Source organism: Asterias amurensis, chromosome 6 (genome assembly GCF_032118995.1).
Source record: "Asterias amurensis chromosome 6, ASM3211899v1".
Lineage (NCBI taxonomy): Eukaryota > Metazoa > Echinodermata > Asteroidea > Forcipulatida > Asteriidae > Asterias > Asterias amurensis.
In genome coordinates, this window is record NC_092653.1 from 7,098,072 (window position 1) to 7,117,725 (window position 19,654).

A 19,654-nucleotide genomic window follows, 5' to 3' on the forward strand; every position below is an offset into this window, starting at 1 on the left:
TTAAAATTGAAATTTGGTTGAGTATGCAACTTTTACAACAGTAAGAGTGAGGTGAAGGTCTCAAATGTCCACCACTTTCTGGGCAATTGCCAGCAATCCTTTGAACCACAAGAATGCTCCGCTAGACTGCAGCATTGTGCTGAAGTCTACGAGCAATCCTGAATGAGTGAACCATTTGGAATGTTCCAATGGATCATTCTGACTACAACACTTATCGTTCTGTTCCGTCCCAACTTGATAATCGTCCCAACTATAGTTGGGACTGGTCCCAACTTGAGTGTTTAAGTTCGGACGATTGTCAAGTTGGGGCGGAACAGAACGATATTGTGTTGTAGTCAGAATGATCCATTGGAACAGTTCCATTTAGAATATTCCTGTCCCGACATTTGAGACACTCACTAAAGTTCATTTAAGAGCACAGATAAAAACTTAACATGAAGGAAAAGGTAGCTGTTAAACACCTCAATTGTCCAGACCCTCTGGACTCCGCCCCTGAACTCCGCCCCTGAACCCTGCCCCTGGACCACACCCCTGGACCCATCCTGGTACCACCCCTAGACCTAGCCTCTGGACACACCGCCTTGAATTGTGCCAGGTTTCTAATAGTATGCTTATGAAAAGGTAAACCCTACAATAAATGATTACAAATATTATTGTCCCTTTGCAAGATTAAAAAAAAAAATCCTCCATGAAAATTAAGATAATTTTTTTTAAACATATGTTATCTCAGGATGAAGAACCCCAAAACGTAAATATGACATTTCTGGTCTTCAATTTAGTTTTTGTTGCTACCCTTTTTCTTTTTCTTCTTGGGTGCACTGCTTTTGTCTACTGCCCCCTTTACAGTTTCTTGCTTTGGCAAATTTTTGCTACTTGAGCTCGGTTTTGATGCCTTCTTTCCCGACACTTGGGGTTTTGAGGCTTGTTTGACCTTTGACCCTTGGTTGACCTTAGTTTTGGGAACCGGTTTCTTGTCTTTAGATGGTTTTGATTTCTTTGTTTCTCGGTGGACGACCTTTGAACTTTGACTCTTAGGGTCTTTCTGTTGGTTTCCCTTCAAGGACTTCTTGATGATTTCCCTGATGCAAAAAAAGAAAACAAGAATTTGGTCGATGAATTAAACGGTAGTGGTGATGATATAAACGGCTTATTGTAAAAACATTTGATAAAAAGTAACCTAGAGAAACAAACGAAAATGCACATTATGTTAAAAATGCTACTGTATGTATACAATAAAGTTACTAGGTATTAAAAAAGTTCAAAAACTGTACAAATGAAAAAAGCACCACCAAAACTGGCAAAAGAAGCCAAAAACATCACAAAACAAACATAATACATAGCCATTTTAAAATTCTAACAAGCAAAGGAGTATAACACTTATGATGAACACTTAAGCAAGACAGTTCTTTAAAGAACAAAATATACCTGGCAAGTAGACACACACATTGTGTTACTGCAAGGCAAATATAATGAACACTTATATTATAATACTATAAATATTGAACACACAATGAGGGAGGTAAACAAAACAGATCGGACAGCTAAAAGAAATATGATTAAGAAAATGATGTAAACTTTTCAAAGTCTCACTTTTTCCTCTTGGCCTTGGTGAGCTCTTGTTTAGGCAGAGTCCGGATTGTTTCTCGTTTCACTGGCTTCTTGGCTAGCCTTTTCCGTTTGCTCCTGAAGATGTTAGAACACAATTTGACTAAATTAAATTTAAGTCAACATACAGAATATTTTTGGTTTTTACCCATAAATACAGGATATTAAAGAGAATATACAAAAATAAACAGTGAGGCAAGGTTGATAAAATCAACACATTATAGTAAAAGAACACATGGAAATTTAACTTACTTGGTAAGTTTCTTCATTTGTAACATGTACTCAGGAACAGGACACCCAGCGTTGCGCATCACATTGGCAATACTGGAAACAGAAATATTTAAAAAGCAAACTTTAAAAATGCAAACTTTTCAAAACACTGTTTTCACCCAACACGTCACTTTGTGGAAACAGTGCCGAAAATGCACTTAATAGTGCTTAACAATTTTCTAATAAGCAAAAATGAGCAGGATACAAGTCACAGATTGTATATGTGAAGTGCTACTTGGCCGCTAACCTTATTCTAGTAAGCGTATTTTTGTTGTGCTTAGCTACTTTTTGTGCCTAAGCAACTCTATGAAACTGGGCCTTGGGCCGGTTTCAAAAGCAGTAAAATTCATTGCAAGACAAATTGTCAGTATTACCAGAGTGATTTGTATTGTGATATCCTCCCCCCCCATATCACACTTACTTAGCAACTTTGATTGATTTGCAGTTAAGATCAGTCTTAGTTCTTTGTGAAATCGGCCCCTGGTCACCTTATGCTTTTATTTTAAAAACTTAAAGGCAGTGGACACAAAATAATTGTTAGCATAAAACTTACTTGGTAAAAAGCAATGGAGAGCTGTTGATAGTATAAAACATTGTAAGAATCAGCTCCCTCTGAAAGTAACGTAGTTTTCGAGAAAGAAGTAATTTTCCACGAATTTGATTACGAGACCTCAGAATTAGATTTTCCCGAAATCAAGCATCTGAAAAGTACACAACTTCATGTGACAAGGGTGTTTTTTCTTTCATTATTATCTTGCAACTTCGACAACCAATTGAGCTCAATTGAGAAGACTGGTCTTTGACAATTACCCAAAAGTGTCCAGTGTCTTTAAAAGGAACAAAAGAATAATATGACTCATTACCTTCTGAGATGTACAGAATCATCTTCCGTAAAGAATGTGATTGCTTTCCCCGTCCTGCCAGCTCTCCCAGTTCTGCCGATCCGGTGGATGTAGCTAATAGCGGATGTAGGGAAGTCGTAATTGATGACCACGTTTACCCCCTTGAAGTCAATGCCACGCCCCATCAGCTCCGTGGCTATCAGCACCCAGATCTTGCCGGTACGGAAACATCTCACAACGTTGTCACGCTGAAGGAAAGTAATAAACACAGAAAATAAACATATGAACTTATTGAAGCATAAATATAAAGAGTTCAGTTCTTAAATTGTAGTATTTATTGTTTGTTTGAATTTTATTTGACATGATGAGTAGGAAACAAGGAGAACTGTTTAGTTCTAAATGTGGGAGGAAACCCCACGCAATGTTGTCACGCTGAAGCAAAGAAATAGACAGAAATAAAAACAAGAATTTATTGAAGCAAAAATCTAAAGAGCATCATTGTAGTATTCATCATTTGTTTAAACTTTATTTGAATATAGATTTAACAGCGTCAGCAACAATAACAGGATGAATAGGAAACAAGAGGCAATGTTCCGAAGAAAGCTACACGCAGAGAAAACCCAGTAATCAGGTACGGACTGACAACCCAGTTCAAAATTAAGTCTCCAGGTCAGAGGTGGGATTCGAACCGGGGTCCACAAAGGTGATAGTCAGTAAAAGAAACCACTGAGCCAACCTGATTCCCTGCAGGTACAAATGTGTATAAAACTCTTTTGGGAGAAGTGTTGGTTCTAAGAAGAACCAGTGTGGTCTTGACATTTCAAACATTTCACTCTGCTGGGCCCAATTTCATAAAGATGTTAAGCAGAAAATTCTGCTTGGCAAATTTCTAGGCTCAGCAAGAAATTACCGGGGCACCTGTCGCAGCACTGGTAAACTGTAGGCATTTTGGCTAGTAACATAAACAAAATTTGTTTGAGCTAAGCTAGTTTTCGTGCTTACAGGCTTTATGAAATTGGGCCCTGGTCTTCAGGAGAAACTTACTGAAGGTAGAAAGAAAGAAAAAACAGTATCTGACCTGAGTTTGTGTCTTGTTGGAATGAATGACATCAACGTTGTATCCATCGTAGATGAGTTCATGAAATAGTTCTTGAGCTCGCTCCTTGGACTGGACAAAGATGAGAACGGGCGGCTGAAATCCCTGCAAAGATGGAAAGAAAAATAATAAAAACATGTTTTGGGGTTCCTGACTGTAATCCCTGCAAAGATGGAGAGACAAATAATAAAAACATACTTTGGGGTTCCTGGCTGAATTCCTTGCAAAGATGGAGAGAAAAATAATAAAAACATGATTTGGGTTTCCTGGCTGCAAAGATGGAGAGACAAATAATAAAAACATACTTTGGGGTTCCTGGCTGAGTTCCCTGCAAAGATGGAGAGAAAAATAATAAAAACATGTGTTTGGGTTCCTAAACTAGACTCAAGCTCTGATGTTTCTGATCGGCAGAGTTTGGGTTTGAGTCATGGTTTGACACCTGTGTTCTTGGAGCAGGAAGAAACTTTTATGTAATGAACGTAAAATCTGGAAGGTACAGACATATTTGTTTTCGATATCTGACGGCGTCATGTTCCATATTTCGTTCTAAAAAGAGAATCAACTGAAACAAAATTTTACACCATTTTTAACGAGAGGTTAGGGACTTCCAATGGTCCCCCACTTTCATGAGGACTCTATCTATTGAGAAATGAGAGCATTATTAAACTGAGTTTGACCTGAGAGACCCTCTTCAGTAATATGAAAGATTTCTTACTTTTCTGAAGATGTCTCTAACTGCAAGCAGCTTGCCGTGTTCCCCACCCACAAATATCAGCTCCTGCTGTATCAGTTCAGTCGCTGTATTCCTGAGGGTTAAAGGGAAAGCGTTTGGTAATCACTCTTAAAATTAATGGCAACAAAAACATTTGGTTTTACTGTTTAAAGCATTTTAAGAAACATTTCACTTGGAAGAAATGCAGGTATGTGTAAAAAAAGATTTGAATCTGAGAAGCATTACAGGAAAATTAGTAAATGGCTTAAACAAGAGATCTGGAAAGGGCTTGTTTAAAAAAAATGCAAACGCAAACTACAGTTTTAATTGGCCAAAAGAACTGGTGCACCCCCTAAAATGTTACCTTAGTTTAAGTGCATTTAAAACTTCCTACAATACTTGCACTTACCTCTGTCCCACAGTAACAGTAATGACGTTATCAAGATTTAATTTACACCACTGTTCCACTTCATGAGTGAATGTAGCACTGAGCATGGCCCGGCGTACGTGTGTAGAATCGCAGGCTTGGTAGATGGTGGCTAGCTGCTCTCGGAAACCTGACTTCCCCTCTTCGAAGAGTTTGTCTGACTCATCTACGATCAGCCACTCCACACTGCCAGGGAAGAAGATTGAAGATCAACACTTAGCAATAATAAGTGATTTGCATGCAGATTTTATTTTTACAAAACCTCTGGAAAAGTACTGAATAGTGTTTAAAGGTAGTGGACACTATTGGTAATTACTCAAAATAATTATTAGCATAAAACCTTACTTGGTGACGAGTAAGATGGTATAAAACATTTTGAGAAACAGCTCCCTCTGAAGTGACGTAGTTTTCGAGAAAGAAGTAACTTTCCACGAATTTGATTTCGAGACCTCAGATTTAGAACTTGAGGTCTCAAAATCAACCATCTAAACGCCTGCAACTTCGTGTGACAAGGGTGTTTTTCTTTCATTATTATCTTGCAACTTCGACAACCAATTAAGCTCAAATTTTCACAGGTTTCTTATTTTATGCATATGTTGAGATACACCAAGTGAGAAGACTGGTCTTTGACAATTACCAATAGTGTCCAGTGTCTTTAATACACATCAGTGTAAGGGTAAAAACAAATAATATTCTTTATCCCCGATGCAAAACTAACATTTGTTACAACTTTTAGATGGTGGATGTTGTTGATAGAATGACAAACTGAAACCCGGTGTGGCGGTTTCAACTTTCCGCCGTGTTCAGTTTTCCGAATGACTAAATACGGTAACATTACATCATGCGACGCCTGCGCACAGCAAGCGAAAGAAGTCAATTGTTATATGCTTTACTGAGTCTCGGAAAACTTAACACGGCGGAAGACTGAAACCGCCACACCGGAACAACAAAAATAAAGCAATAAATGAAACCAAAACAAACAGGTTACTCACTTGTTTAACTTGACACCGGGCGGCTCCTGATTTAACATATACACAAGCCTGTTAGGTGTGGTCACCAGGATATCTGAAAGAAAAAACCCAGATGAAGATTAAAATTTGTCAAAAAAGCTCCACCCCCTTTGTCTCCCTTTACTTTGCTTACCCCTTGCTTTTTCTATGTGCTTACTGACCCTCTCTCTCTCTATTCATGTATTTCCCTGTTTATGTTACACTTAGATACCTGTTCATTTTTGTTGTGTTGTCATTTTAGCCTTCGAGAAAGACTCCGCTAGGTTCGGAATGTCAGGCCATTAATTGGTTTTTGCATTTATACCATCGCTTCATTTGGTTGGTAAATTGTTTGCAACAGCTAATTTTATTTCTCAAAAATGCTAATACTCTGATCACAGACACCAAGACCTCAAATCATTAATCACTCATTTAACAAATCAATCAATCAATCAATCAAGTGTAAACATTTCTGATGCTACTTCACGTGTCTTTGCTCACAGAGCCGTACCTGTTTCAAGAATGAGAAGGTTTCGAGAGATTGAAAATAAATATTGAAGGAGACTGTTTGATGAGGTTTGAAGAGGGCCGAGCAGTCTACTGCCTCAGACTCAAGTTCTGGTGGCTAAATCATTGGAGTGTGGGTTTGAATTCCGGTCTAGTGTCATTAAATAAGGCACTTAACCATAAGTGTTTCTCTTAAAGGGAAGGTACATGTTTGGTAATTACTCAAAACAAATATTAGCTTAAAAACTGACTTGGTAACAAGCATTGAAGAGCAGTTCTGAAGTAACGTAGTTTTTCAAAGAGAGGTATTTTCTCACTAAAATAACAAAAGACTTCTAGCTAGAAGTCTTTTATTCCTATCTGAAAGCACACAAATTCGTCTAACAAGGGTGTTTTTTCTTTCATCATTTTCTCGCAACTTCGATGATCGATTGAGCCCAAATTTTCACTGGCTTGTTATTTTATGCTTATGTTGGGATACACCAAGTGAGAAGACTGGTCTTTGACAATTACCAAACGTGTACCTTCCCTTTAACCCAGGTGTTCTAAAATCACTGGCCTCAGGCCAGCGGTCAAGTTTAAAAATTCAAGCCCTGGAAACGTATACAGAACAAGCCAATGACATACCAAACTTCTGGGAAGACTGCGGACCAAATTTCTTGATTGCCTTTGCAGTGTTCTCAATCACGTGAATGCGAAGCCCTCTTCCATCTGCTAACCTCTGGAACTCACGATACGTCTGATTGGCTAGCTCACGGGTCGGCGAAACGACCACTGCACGGAAACCTTTCTTTCTTGGCTCCTAAGGATAAAAATCACAATTGAAAATGTGTTATTACAACAACAACAACAAAGCACCCCAAAAACCGTTACAGGGTTGAACCCTCACCCAATACCCCACACCTGGCCTGTAATTACACCGAGACCATGGGCTCCGTTGCCCCTGGTCTTGGCCTCAGTGCCCCTTCAAAAGCTTCCCATAGACTATAAGATTTTCCAACGGAAGTGCCCTTTCCAAAACAGAAATGGCCTTGCCCTCTCAAGGATGAAATTCTAGGCCTTCCAAACCGCTCCAACAAAGTAAGAACACATAATATTTATACACTTTTGTTATGAAGCTCAAACTTTGTTCAGCTGTTTCATTTGTAACTCTTAAATTTATGAGAAAATTATGACACCAAACGTAACATGTCCCATATGACCAAATATATGTAAACAAATGTTGTGCAGTTTATCAAATTAAACTGTACCTTTAAGTGTGCCAGTACTGGGAGAATAAAAGCTGCTGTCTTTCCTGATCCTGTTGGCGCACAAGCTAAAAGTTCCCGTCTCTGTTGCACAACAAACAATATTTCAGAGAAGGGGTCAAACAATTGCAGTGAACTTTGACAGGCATTGGAAGACTTTGGACCACTAGGTGGCAGCAGACTTTTTTTATGTAGTTCTGATCAAGTGACACCTGTGATTCATGCAGCTAGCTAAAGACAGAATAATTGATTGCTTAGTCCTTGAGACCTTACTAGTAGGGCTCTACAATCACCTTTTAAAGGCAGTGCACACTATTGGTAATTACTCAAAATAATTGTTAGCATAAAAAGTAACTTGGTAACAAGCAATGGAGAGCTAACGATAGTATAAAACATTGTGAGAAACGGCTCCCTCTGAAGTGGCAGAGTTTTCGAGAAAGAAGTAATTTTCAACGAATTTGATTTTGAGACCTCAGATTTAGAATTTGAGGTCTCAAAATCAAGCATCTGAAAGCACACAACTTCATGTGACAAGGGTGTTTTTTTCTTCCATTATTATCTCGCAACTTTGACGACAATTGAGTTCAAATTTTCACAGGTTTGTTTTTGTGTGCATATGTTGAGATACACTAAGTGAGAAGACTGGTCTTTGACAATTTTACCAAAGGTGTCTAGTGTCTTTAAGGAGTGTCAATTTATGCGTCAATGAATCAAACCCACCAAACTATGCATTTACCAATTCAATTTCAATTAAATTGAATTTTATTTATTTCATCATAGTTTACAAGTAAAAAGTTAAAAATGTTTCCCCTGTGTGCACTAAAAACATTCAAGTTTATTTACTGATTGGCTAGCGCTTACCGTCATTGTAATGAAATGTTTTGAGAGCATTGTGAAAGAACTTCTCCTGACTTCTCCTACCAGGCTGTTTTTCGGATAATTTCAAAAGGAAACTTGATAATTTAGAAAATTGTTGACCAAAACAATTGTTGGCAGTAAACAACTTTTGTTTACAAACCTACTCTCGAGTAAAACATGATGGAAGGGTTGTTCATTGTTGTACTTACATGCAGCATGACGGGTATTGCTTGCATCTGAATCTGCGTAGGAACAACGAAACCGGCTCGGTGTATATTCTCAATGATGTCTGAGTGGAGGTTGTATTCGGACTGCAGCTGACTAAACGTCCCCACTGGATCGGGAATGTCCGTTCCACGCACGTGGATCTTTTGGGTTCGTCTGAATGCGTTGATCTAAACAATATATGAGATTCAAGACAATATTTGTTAAGAATTGTAGACCGAATAAGTCCTTGGTGATAGGAATCTGAACAAAATTGTAGGATTTGGGAAATGGCAAAGTTAAATGGCGAAATTAAAACTTAAAGACAAGAGGGCTGGCTATGGACCAGAAGCCAGGGTTAGCCACCTATTCTATATGGCTTTATGTCATCCAAAAAGACAAAGGAAAGAAGCTTAAAAAGAAATGTACCTGATCTCTTCTAGCTTGCTCCTGTTTCTCAACCGTCTGTTTTGGATCATCGACCTTCCTGCTTGGCTGCAAGGAGGACATCAGTTGCATCTCCTCTCCATCATCCGAGACGTCTTCCTCTCTCTCTACCTTCTTACTCCTCTTCGTCTCTGATGAGGCAGAGACAGAGGCCTGTTCTGCTTGACGCTTCTTCCCTTTCTTCTTTGGGCGTTGATGTCTTTGTGAGGCATCTTGTGTGGTATCTGATTGTCGTTGTGTACCCTGGTTTGATTTTGGACTATCTTTGGCACCAAATATATCAAGAGCTTTTGAAATCTGCTGCGTTGTAGCCCGTTTCGATACTGGTTTTATGATCTGTTGGTTGAATTATTGACACTTATTACAACAAGTCGTGCATGTGGATTTTGACATCAGCTGGTATGTCAAAATCTGCCAGCCCCATCAGAGATTAATGTGGGGCTAACTTTAGCCTACCTTAGCTATATCTCTCTAAAGTTTTAATAAATCAGTTTCTCATAGTTGACTTCTACTCAGAGTCAGAGTTAGTTGCGATAATGTAATCGTCCTTGCGGCCGTCGGAGGAGGGTTACGATATCGCAACTAAATCAGAGTCAGAGAAAAAATGTAAAGACAGTTTTCTGGGATTTTCTTAATGGCACTGACGGAAGTGAAAAGGAGGGTTACGTTATCGCAAAGTAACAATGGAGGTATATAACAATAACATCTGCATCTGCATCTGTTACCTACCATGTTCTGTACAAACGCCTGGTGTGGCTATTCCGTACAGATAACAATAAAACAAAAAATCGCACAAACTTTTTACACAGTGCCAGCCTACCTCCACTGCCAAATGTGACCACTGGACGTGACAGTCAGTGATTTTGGTCGGCGGATAATCGTTACTCTTCGTCAGTAAACAATAGAATATTCTAAAAATCCTCTAAACTCTCACAAATCCAACAAGTTCAACATAACTATACTAGCAGTTGCGATAACGTAACCCTCAGGTTCGAATTTTCAACCTGGGTCTTTCGCTCGGAAATCTGGTAAGTTTTTGTGCCTTTTATTCAAATTATTTCCTCAATGGTGTTTTGAGTGATATTGTAGGATTCATTAGACATTGAGGATCAAGTTCGTGTTTCTAGAATTTGTGTCATGATATTTAAAAGTGGTAAAAATGGAGCAAATCTGTTGACTAGCTGTCGAAATTGTACGTTTTTAACCATTTCGCCCTGCACACATTGCGTTTGCTTCGTAACCCTCCGGCTACGCCATCGGCAGGAGGGTTACGTTATCGCGGCAACTACTACACTAGTTAGGTCACTAGCTACATTTTCTTTTCCAATTTTATGGTTCTTGGGAAGGTTTTTAAAGGCTATTAAAGGGACAAAAATTTAAATGAAATCCTAATGGTCCGATTCCCACCTCATGACTACGGAGCCAGTATAGAATAGAAGGACATTGTTGACTCGTACCTAGCATTTCTCACGGTGAAGAAATAAATACAAAATAGCTTCACGATCATTGCACCCACTGCAACTGCAATCCCAATATTTTTTAAAATAATATCCCAATTAAATTAATAAAACACAAGATATGTAATGTGAACACTAAGACACATGACTTAATTCACCTCAAACTTTTCGGCATCCTTTCTAAAGCGTTGCAAATCGAATTTCAGACCAGCACCAAGTTTACGGAAAAGGTCCATGGAGGTCGCCATCTTGAAATCATAGAGCACATGCGGTTGTTGAGCGCAATTTTATAATGCGAGCTTTTCCAGAAATTGCGCAAAATCGGTTTGTCTTCCCTTCAGCGCGCAATTTCAGCGACTTTTTTCCAAAAGTGCGCAATTTGAACTGTAAAAGTTTGTTTACCTAGCTCTCAGAAAATAATTTACCTCTCAGAAATTTGCAATTCTTCGGATCTTTTTTTTTGGACCGAAGTCACGTTCCTTCTGAATTAGGCCTTGCATGGTCCTTGTGAGAGAATATTATACCCCCACTATATATTTACCATGGGAATTACAACAGACACTAGGCTGGGGGGGGGGGGGGGGCGACAAGCTTCCCTTGTTAGAATAGTATTGTAAATTGCTTAGTCCATTTACTTAAATTAAAGACCCAGTTATTTATTTGTAAGTGCCATGAGCGCAATAGAAATACAAATTATTAGTGTTAGCTTGGAGTTTGAATTTTAGCTCGATCTGGGGCATGGTGGAACCTAGACCCAGTTACTGGGGCACTGTAGTCATCATCAGTCAAAAAAGGAGTACAGCTCCCCAGTAGGTGGAACCCCAATTTGTCTTGATTAAAACTATTGTGTGCTTGGAATCTTTTGGAGGATTGGGTGGGGGGGGGGGGGGGGTGGGGGGGAGGGGGTGTATTTCTGTTCCGATGGGGAAGTAGTGTGTGAATATAGTGGGGATATAGTGATGGACTGGTGGGGGGGGGGGCGGGGGGCGGGGGGAGGGAGACCCATCTGTATGCCTATAGGCAAGCGCATATTTTGAACTCAAAACCATTTCATATACATGTATACTGTTAAAAAACAGGGGCTTGATAACAACACAATCCAAGATAGGAAACAATTTTAAAGAGAAGTGAGTACTTTGAGGTTTATTTTCATTACATCATCGTGCTATTTATAGATACATAACTACAAAATCCTACAGACTTTTATGATACAGAATAATAGCAGTTTCTGCTTTGGGCATTGATGTCTGTTTTGATGTTGTTTCAATATGTGTCACACAAGATCTTTGTAAAATCTGCTTAAATAAATTGTTAAAATGCAAAGATCAATTGCATGACTGCATAATAATACTCTTCTTTTACAAAAAATTTAACAACTTTTTTAAAAATTAGACTGTTTTGTTTTCTTTTTTCAAATTCTCAACCAACAAGTACTAATAAGCATTCAACCAAACAGGTCCCAACAATTTCATTGCTCTGCTTACCATAAGCAGATAATCAGGGCTTAGGGAAGCAGGGAATTCCGTGCCAACATCAAGCTTGTTCCACAGGTTCGCAGGGAACTTTCGCTTGTATGCATGCGTACTCAACACTACTAGAAATTCTTCGCTTACACACCTAGCGCATTCAGCGCTAGTCGGTAAAGGAGAAATTCTTTGCTTACACAGCTAGCACATTAAGCGCTAGCACATTAAGCACAGTAAGCGGCGAATGGTGATCGTAATTGCAGAATTTGGCAGTAAGCAGAGCCATAAAACTGTGCCTATATTAATCATTTTTAACTATCATTACTTTAACGACATTCATAATGGATGCCAAGACCACTTGACATTTTAAATAGTCTTAAAATTGTAGCATTTAGTTAAAGGAACACGTTGCCTTGGATCGGACGAGTTGGTCTATTAAAAGCGTTTGAAACCGTTTGTTATGAAATGCATATGGTTAGAAAGATGTTTTAAAAGTAGAATATAATGATCCACACAAGTATCACTCGAAACTGCACGGTTTTCCTTTTACGTCGCGAACTATCACGGTCGGCCATTTATGGGAGTCAAAATTTTGACTCCCATAAATGGCTGACCGTGTTAGTCGACAGGGTAAAAAGAAAACCACGCAATTTCGAGGCATATTGGTGTAGATCATTGTATTCTACTTTTACAACATCTTTCTAACCATACACATTTTGTAACAAACGGTAACAGAACGATTTTCAAATACCAACTCGACCGATCCAAGGCAACGTGTTCCTTTAAGAAAGGCAATACAGGTAATCAGGTATTTGCTTTACTGACACAGCAATGTGTTCAGAATTATTCTGTACAATAGCATTCCAAAACCGCTTTGACCCTTGTATGGTGAATTCTTGTACCTTGAACAATTTGGTTCCATTGAATGCTTAATAGTATTTTCAAAGCTTTGTCAACCCAAAGGCCAGGGTCCAATTTTATAGCGTTGCTTAACGGTAAGCAAATATTCGTGCTTACAAATTTGCTAAGGTGTAAACGTATTAAATAGGTAAGCAAGAAAATTTGGCGGCCATCTTGCGCATTCACCAAGGATTTGTATTGTTACATTGTTAACTTTCGTGCAGTAAGCACTGGAACATTAAGCATGCCATTTCGAGTGCTTACGTTAAGCAGTGCTATGAAATGGAAATCGTGCAGTAAGCACAAAATCTGCCGTTAAGCAGCTCTATGAAATTGGTAATCTGGATCAATAAAAGAATAAATCCCAGTCAATTCCCTGAAACACACAAAAACCAAAATCCCCACCAAAATAAATAAACAGAATACAAACACTCAAATTAAACTGCAATTCACTACGAGAAAAACACAAACCCCTAAAATTCCCTGAAATAAAACTATAAGATTTTTAAGACCATGGGGGACTTTTGAACACTAGGTGGCAGCAGACTTTTTATTACCAGGTAAATTTCTGTTGTTACGTAGTTCTGAGCCATGCACATTACTGAGACCAACAGATTTTACCTGGTAGGTCTGCTGCCACCAAGCGTCCTGAAAGTCTCCCATTCTGAAAGCAGCAACCACCATGAGTTTTAAAACATTCAAATCTACAGCAAAGTTTGCAAGATGTACAGTCCCAATCACACTACCTGTCACAACAGCACAAACTTTATCCGTTTCACATCTGTGGTTCGGCTTACTATGTAATTCTGGGCTTACTGAGCCCCGTAAAGCAAATAATTCCACGGGATGTAAGCACAGAATTTCACAGTAAACAGAGCCATCAAATTGGGAACCGATGATGTGCATACATGCCAAATTTGTCTGGAACGCTAGGAACATTTGTTACGAGAACCTTTCCTGTTTTCCTTTGTCATGTCAAGGTTTCGTTGTATCAACAATCTTTCTTAAAGAAAAACTGGATTATTCCAGAAGCTTCAACTTGTTTTTCTTTGAACTGCAAGTATGCTACTGGTGAAGAGACGTTTCGTGTAAAAAATCCATCCCTTATTGGTTGGATGTATGCGATGGCTTCCTTAGCCTCATAGCGTAAGGGGAAGCCCTTACCGCTGGCTGCTGCTTTGCCTGTTGCTGCTGAGGATCAGGAGATGTAGCTGGATGTGGACTAGAGCCCTGCTGCCTCTTTGCTGCTTGAGAAGACCCTTCAGATTCCGACTCAACGTCTACTTTAGTCTGTTCCTGGGACTGCAACTGCGGCTGAGCCTGAGGTTGTGGCACTTGTACTATTGTAGCTTCCACCTGCGGTTCCGGAATTTTAGTCTGGACTGTAATTTGAGGCTGAGGAGGTGTGGGTTTCTGCAGCGTTTGCTGGGAAAGATTTTTTTGTTGCTGCAGATGCTGTTGAACAGCCTGTAGTTTCTGTTGCTGAAGGCGCTGCTGCTGGGCAGCTGCAACTGCAGCTGCTTGCTGCTGTTGCTGTGTCTGCACAGACCCTGTTGGTTGTTTCTGAGCCTGGAGTTGCTGCTGCACCAATCGCTGCGCTTGAGTCTGCAGTACAGCTTGACGCTGGGCAGGCGACTGCTGCGCCTGTGAGAGCGTGACCACAGCAGTCTGCATCTTCGAGGGTTGTGTCGTTAACGTGACCTGCACCGGGGATCCCGACTGGAGGGTGACCTGTGCCTGTATGCTCGCTGCCAGTTGACCTGACCCCACCACCTGAACTGTCGGTGTCCCGCTAGCAGGCTGCACCCTGGTTGTCTGCGAACCGGGTACACTCTGTACCGTGACAGTCTGCTGTCCCTGTGCCGCGGCGTTAGCCTGCGAGTTCTTCAGAGCCTGTGCCTGTGCCTGAGCTTGCGATAACACCCGAGCAAGTTGAGTCATGTTCTGAGTTCCCCCGCTTGAGACCAGCTGGGTAAGGATCTGCTTCTGGGCGGGGGTCATGATGTGTGTTTGACCCATGGACTTGGCGACAGTCAAAAGGGAGGTTCCTGATACGGTGGGGATGATGGTGACTGGTTTACCGGCTTGTTGGATTGAGAGTGTTGCTCCGGCCGCCTGGGACTGCTTCACTTGCTGCTGGAGCTGCTGACGCACTGTGGCCAACTGCTGAACCTGATATTTAACAAACGCAAAATAGAAAAAGTTCCTCAGATACAATATCAGTTTGTAGTTTTTTAATCACAGTAACTAATATTTTTATATTTATCATGTGTATCTTGTGAAAAGTTTCCACTAGATAAGCAAAACATTTCCACAAACTGCAGAACAAAAACCACCCAACATTTTACAAGATACAAAACTTTAAGGCTGAACATAGATTTTGTTTGTATTTTTTCATAATTTGTTTACAAACATTTTACAAAAGGGAAATTTTTGCCAAGCCATATTATATATTTTGTGATCCTCAATGGCTCCCATACTAAATGATGGTCAATTTGTAAACAAAAGAAGATTTTATAAATCACTGACCACCCCAAAGTAAATATGTTCTTCATACCTGTCCAACACGTTGCACAACCGTTGGGCTGCCCTGTGCTTGTGAGGTTGTTACCCTTTGAACCCTGACCTGCTGTAGTTGCTGAGGGGTTAATCCACTGACCTGTTGAGACAGAGTCTGGACACGCTGTTGCTGTCCGCTAGCTGTCTGCACAACCTGTTCAGAGTTTTTTTAAAGCTTTTTGAATACAATGTTTTCAATATAAACAAATATCTGAATTACAACATTCACTAAAAACAAAATTACAGAAACCGACAGACTTTGGAACACCATTCCCACCAGCATCACTGGTTTCATCAAGCGTCCTAAACATGTTACTGTTTGTTTTTGTACTGTTGTTAGATTTTAAAAATATTTGGTTGGGATTTTCAAGTAAATATAAACAAACATACTAGCAAGTTCATTTACAACACTGCCATCAAATAAAAGTCAAGCTCAATGACTGCACAAACAAAAAATGAACGTTCAAATGTCGGACCGATTGGTTGGACCAATCTAATTGGATCAGATAAGTATTCCGGCGTGTGCACATGGACTGTTCCAATGTATCGCCACATCGTTTCATTAGGGTGCTCAAAATAATAAATGCGCAGATGCACTCTTGACGGAGTATTTCGGCACAATGATGTGGTCCAAGGGAATGTCTGGCGACCCACTGTATTGCAGACAGGTGCCGGAGTATTCTTTCCACCCCCTTGAATGTGCCCGACTCCTGATAAGCTCCCTTAGCAAGGCTTGTTTTCTTCACCCATTTTCACCCTCAGTCAGGGCCCAATTTCATAGAGCTGCTAAGCACAAAAATTTGCTTAGAATGACATTTCTTCTTTTATAAAAAAAAAGGTTACCAACCAAATTTCCAAGTGATTTTCAGGATAAGCAAACAACAGCTGAATACCAGTAACAAGCAATATGCAACAACTGGAAATTTGGTTGGTAATTCTGGAAGAGATTTTGTGCTTAGCAGTTCTATGTAATTTGGCTGTGATTTATTCATAACAGATAATGGCCATGTAGTCTTTCTTACCTGTTGATTAGCCAGAGCGCCACTGACAGCAACGGTTACCGTTGGCGAACTAATTCTGATCTGAGCTCCACCGATGGTACCGGATGTTCCTTGTAGCTGACCCTGAGACACCACTGTGCTGACTGGGAGCTTCTGGGCTGTGAGGATCTGCTGGGCTTTCACATTCAGCTGTTAAAACAGAGAGATATTCTAATTCAATTCAAACACATATTTAGTCGTAAAGCAGAAACATGTTTCACAAACTTTTCTGCTTAAGCAGCTCTATGCGAGGTTCTTATAAGACTACAATTTTCTGCATAAATGAGATGGAAGCCAGTTGTGAACCGTATATATACATCAAGGAATTTTGGTTAGTAACCTTCCCTGGTAGACAATTTTTCGGTGCTCAATTTTGTGTATAATAATCTCGATATAATTTGGACTAGAGACCAAACTCATGGGGCTGCTTGTCTCAAAACAAAATTATGCTTACTAGAATAAGGTTACCAGCCACAATACCATGTCTCATGTACAATTTGTGACTGGTATCCTGCTAATTTCTGCTAAGCAAACAATAAGTAATTAATATTGTCCACTTCAGCAGCTCTATGAAATTGAGACAAGGGGCCGATTTCACAAAGAGCTAAGATTGATCGTAACTGCAAATCAATCGTAGTTGCCAAGTAAAGTGTGATGTCACAATACAAATCACTTTGGTGATGCCGACAATTTGTCTTACGACAGATCTTATTTCTTTGTGAAATCAAGCCAAGGTCAATGTAGCACTAATGTGAGGTACCACTCACCAGTTGCTGTTGCTTGGCCTGATGTTGAACCTTCTGCATCTGCAGAATCTGCTGGAAGTTCATTTTGGACACGGTGTTTGGGATGGTCAGAGCCTTCATGGGAATGCTCCCCTGTTGACCCGCAGTGAGACCCTTCTGGCCCGAGGTCGACCCGATGGTCAACCCACTGACCGTGATACCCTTGACCCCTGCCACGGTGGTCAGCGGCAGGGTGGTGATGGCTGCTGTCGTTGTCTTGGGATTCTTCTGGTTGAGGAGCTGCTGACGTTTGATGAAAGCCGCTACTTCGTCACTCTTCAAGGGGCGGGTGACAGTCTTGCCTGCTAGCTGCTGACGAAAAACAATTTCTCTTTTTACTCAGTGACCACATACAAATTTGAATATTTTACATTGCATTTGAAACAATGTAAAGTCAAAATTTAAAAATACTCAAAATCAACATGAACCAATGGTCAGATAAAAGTAACAAATCTTTTCAATTAATGCAGTTTTATTGCCGACTTGCACAATAAAACAAATCAATAACAGTCAAAAGTCAATGCATTGTACAAGTTTGAAAATAGTGACTTTTGACTGTCACTTTCATCCAACCATTGCAATGGTTGGATAAAAGTGAGAAAACTATTCAATCAACACAAATTTTTTGGCAGTCTTGCTCGATCCACTAGTCAATCAAACAAAGTAAACCTTGTAAAAAAAATTGTTAATACCTCTCATACATCAAAAGTTGGTTTTACAGATGGCTTAAAAAAACAATTCCTTTTCAAAAGAATAAATAAATTAACTAATTGTATCTTTTTTTTTGGGGGGGGGGGTGGTCAACTGGCCACAGCTAGACGAATCTGGCACACTATCACCATACAGAAGCCTTCATGAGGTCCTGTACCTGTGTGGACGGCACAAGTCAAGTCAAGTGTCAACTTTGGCTCTTGGATACTTGATAAAATTGAGACAGACATGACACAAACAAACTTACCTGTGCTCTCTGTTGTCCAGTTTGACTCAGCTGAGCCTGGGTGAGAGTCGACGTTGCGCTGACCACTGCAGCTACCTGACTGACCGCCACGGTGCTGGTAGAAGCTTTCTGCCCGGACTGTAGCTGGACTGCTTGTGCCTGAGCCTGGGCCTGGGCTTGGGCAGCTTGGGCCTGGGCTTGCGCCTGGTGGAGGCGCTTCAGTTCGGCTTGCTTCAGCTGGGTATCGGGATAATTTAGGAAGAGAGATTACATGCATTCTATATGTTTTCATGTCATTGATAGATAGAGACAGTGGTTTCCCTTAATTTATTTTTCATTCGCACCGCCGGACGACTTGGCCAGAATTTTGGGTCGCAGGCAATTTTTTCACTAGTGTAAAATACAATTACTAACAAAAAAACTTTTGGGTTTCAACCGTGAGTCCCTCACTTATTAAGACAAGGAACAATTATTTGACTCACCCGGGGGACTAGTTAGGATGGGAATTGACCCACATACAGCTGTATTCACTGCCATTTGGAAAACAGCCCCGTGTCATCAAAATCGTATGTCAAAATACGTATCGCATTCGCAGAAAGTATGAAAACCAAAATTACTCTCATATTTTCTGGTTCATCAACAGATCTTGAACTAACCTTGATCTGTGCCTGCTGCTGCGCAGTCACTTGCTGCTGGGTTAGCTGCTGCTGTTGCTGCTGCTGTATTAGCTGATGCTGCTTCATGGCTTGCTGTTTGATCATTTGGAGGTTGAAGTGTGCTGCTGCCATCTTGGCTGTGTTGTACAAAAGTTGAAAATGAAAATGAATTTCATGGAAGCATCTTTGTCGAGCAGTCTAGTGCAACTGACACCAAGTTCTTGCGTCACAATATAATAATAACTTGTTTCATATATTATTATTTGTATTGGTTTATTCACACCATATTGCAGTTCAAAGGGTTGAATTGCACAGTGGTTACAGTTGGTAAAAACATCAAAAGACAGAAGGAAATTAAGCAATTAAATAATCTATAAAGTCTATTATAATGTGCGAAAAAAAACACACAGGCGATATAAAGACATACACATATAGTGCTGCATCTATCTACAGGTATCTCAGAGTGCTTATCAATATACATTTCCAGACATGTTTTTGAAGTTCCTTTTTTTCCCCACAACCTACAAAAGAATCTATCAAAACTTCACTTCCAGAAAATTATAGGAATTTTTCTTAAAAATGTAGGTGAACCTTGATTGATTTTTTTTATTATATATATTTATTTATCTCGCCAAAAAAAAAAAATAAAA

At 39.9% G+C, this 19,654-nt stretch overlaps 2 protein-coding genes across 4 annotated transcripts in view; both read right to left on the bottom strand.

The window, feature by feature from the left end:
• LOC139938375 (probable ATP-dependent RNA helicase DDX52) lies at window positions 1–10,915 on the bottom strand. Its single transcript, XM_071933843.1, has 13 exons — window positions 10,820–10,915; window positions 9,187–9,540; window positions 8,763–8,948; window positions 7,699–7,779; window positions 7,076–7,250; window positions 5,945–6,017; window positions 4,935–5,138; window positions 4,529–4,619; window positions 3,796–3,918; window positions 2,739–2,965; window positions 1,858–1,929; window positions 1,591–1,683; window positions 1–1,079 (listed from the first exon to the last, which is right to left on the bottom strand). Exons 1-13 carry the CDS (start codon window positions 10,907–10,909, stop codon window positions 776–778), a joined length of 2,073 nt encoding a protein of 690 aa, XP_071789944.1. The 5' UTR covers window positions 10,910–10,915; the 3' UTR covers window positions 1–775.
• An 881-nt stretch (window positions 10,916–11,796) lies between these two features.
• LOC139938325 (E1A-binding protein p400-like) overlaps window positions 11,797–19,654 on the bottom strand; it is a 65,312-nt gene continuing 57,454 nt past the window's right edge. For 2 of the 3 annotated variants that reach the window (XM_071933776.1, XM_071933773.1), the window contains exons 44-49: window positions 19,005–19,141; window positions 18,370–18,585; window positions 17,394–17,723; window positions 16,609–16,776; window positions 15,585–15,740; window positions 11,797–15,199 (exon numbers count right to left, since the gene is read on the bottom strand). In XM_071933776.1, the coding sequence (XP_071789877.1) occupies window positions 14,132–15,199; window positions 15,585–15,740; window positions 16,609–16,776; window positions 17,394–17,723; window positions 18,370–18,585; window positions 19,005–19,141 (2,075 nt within the window). In that variant the 3' untranslated portion in view covers window positions 11,797–14,131. The remainder of the gene's footprint in view (window positions 15,200–15,584; window positions 15,741–16,608; window positions 16,777–17,393; window positions 17,724–18,369; window positions 18,586–19,004; window positions 19,142–19,654) is intronic. The other variant, XM_071933775.1, reaches the window with a different exon arrangement.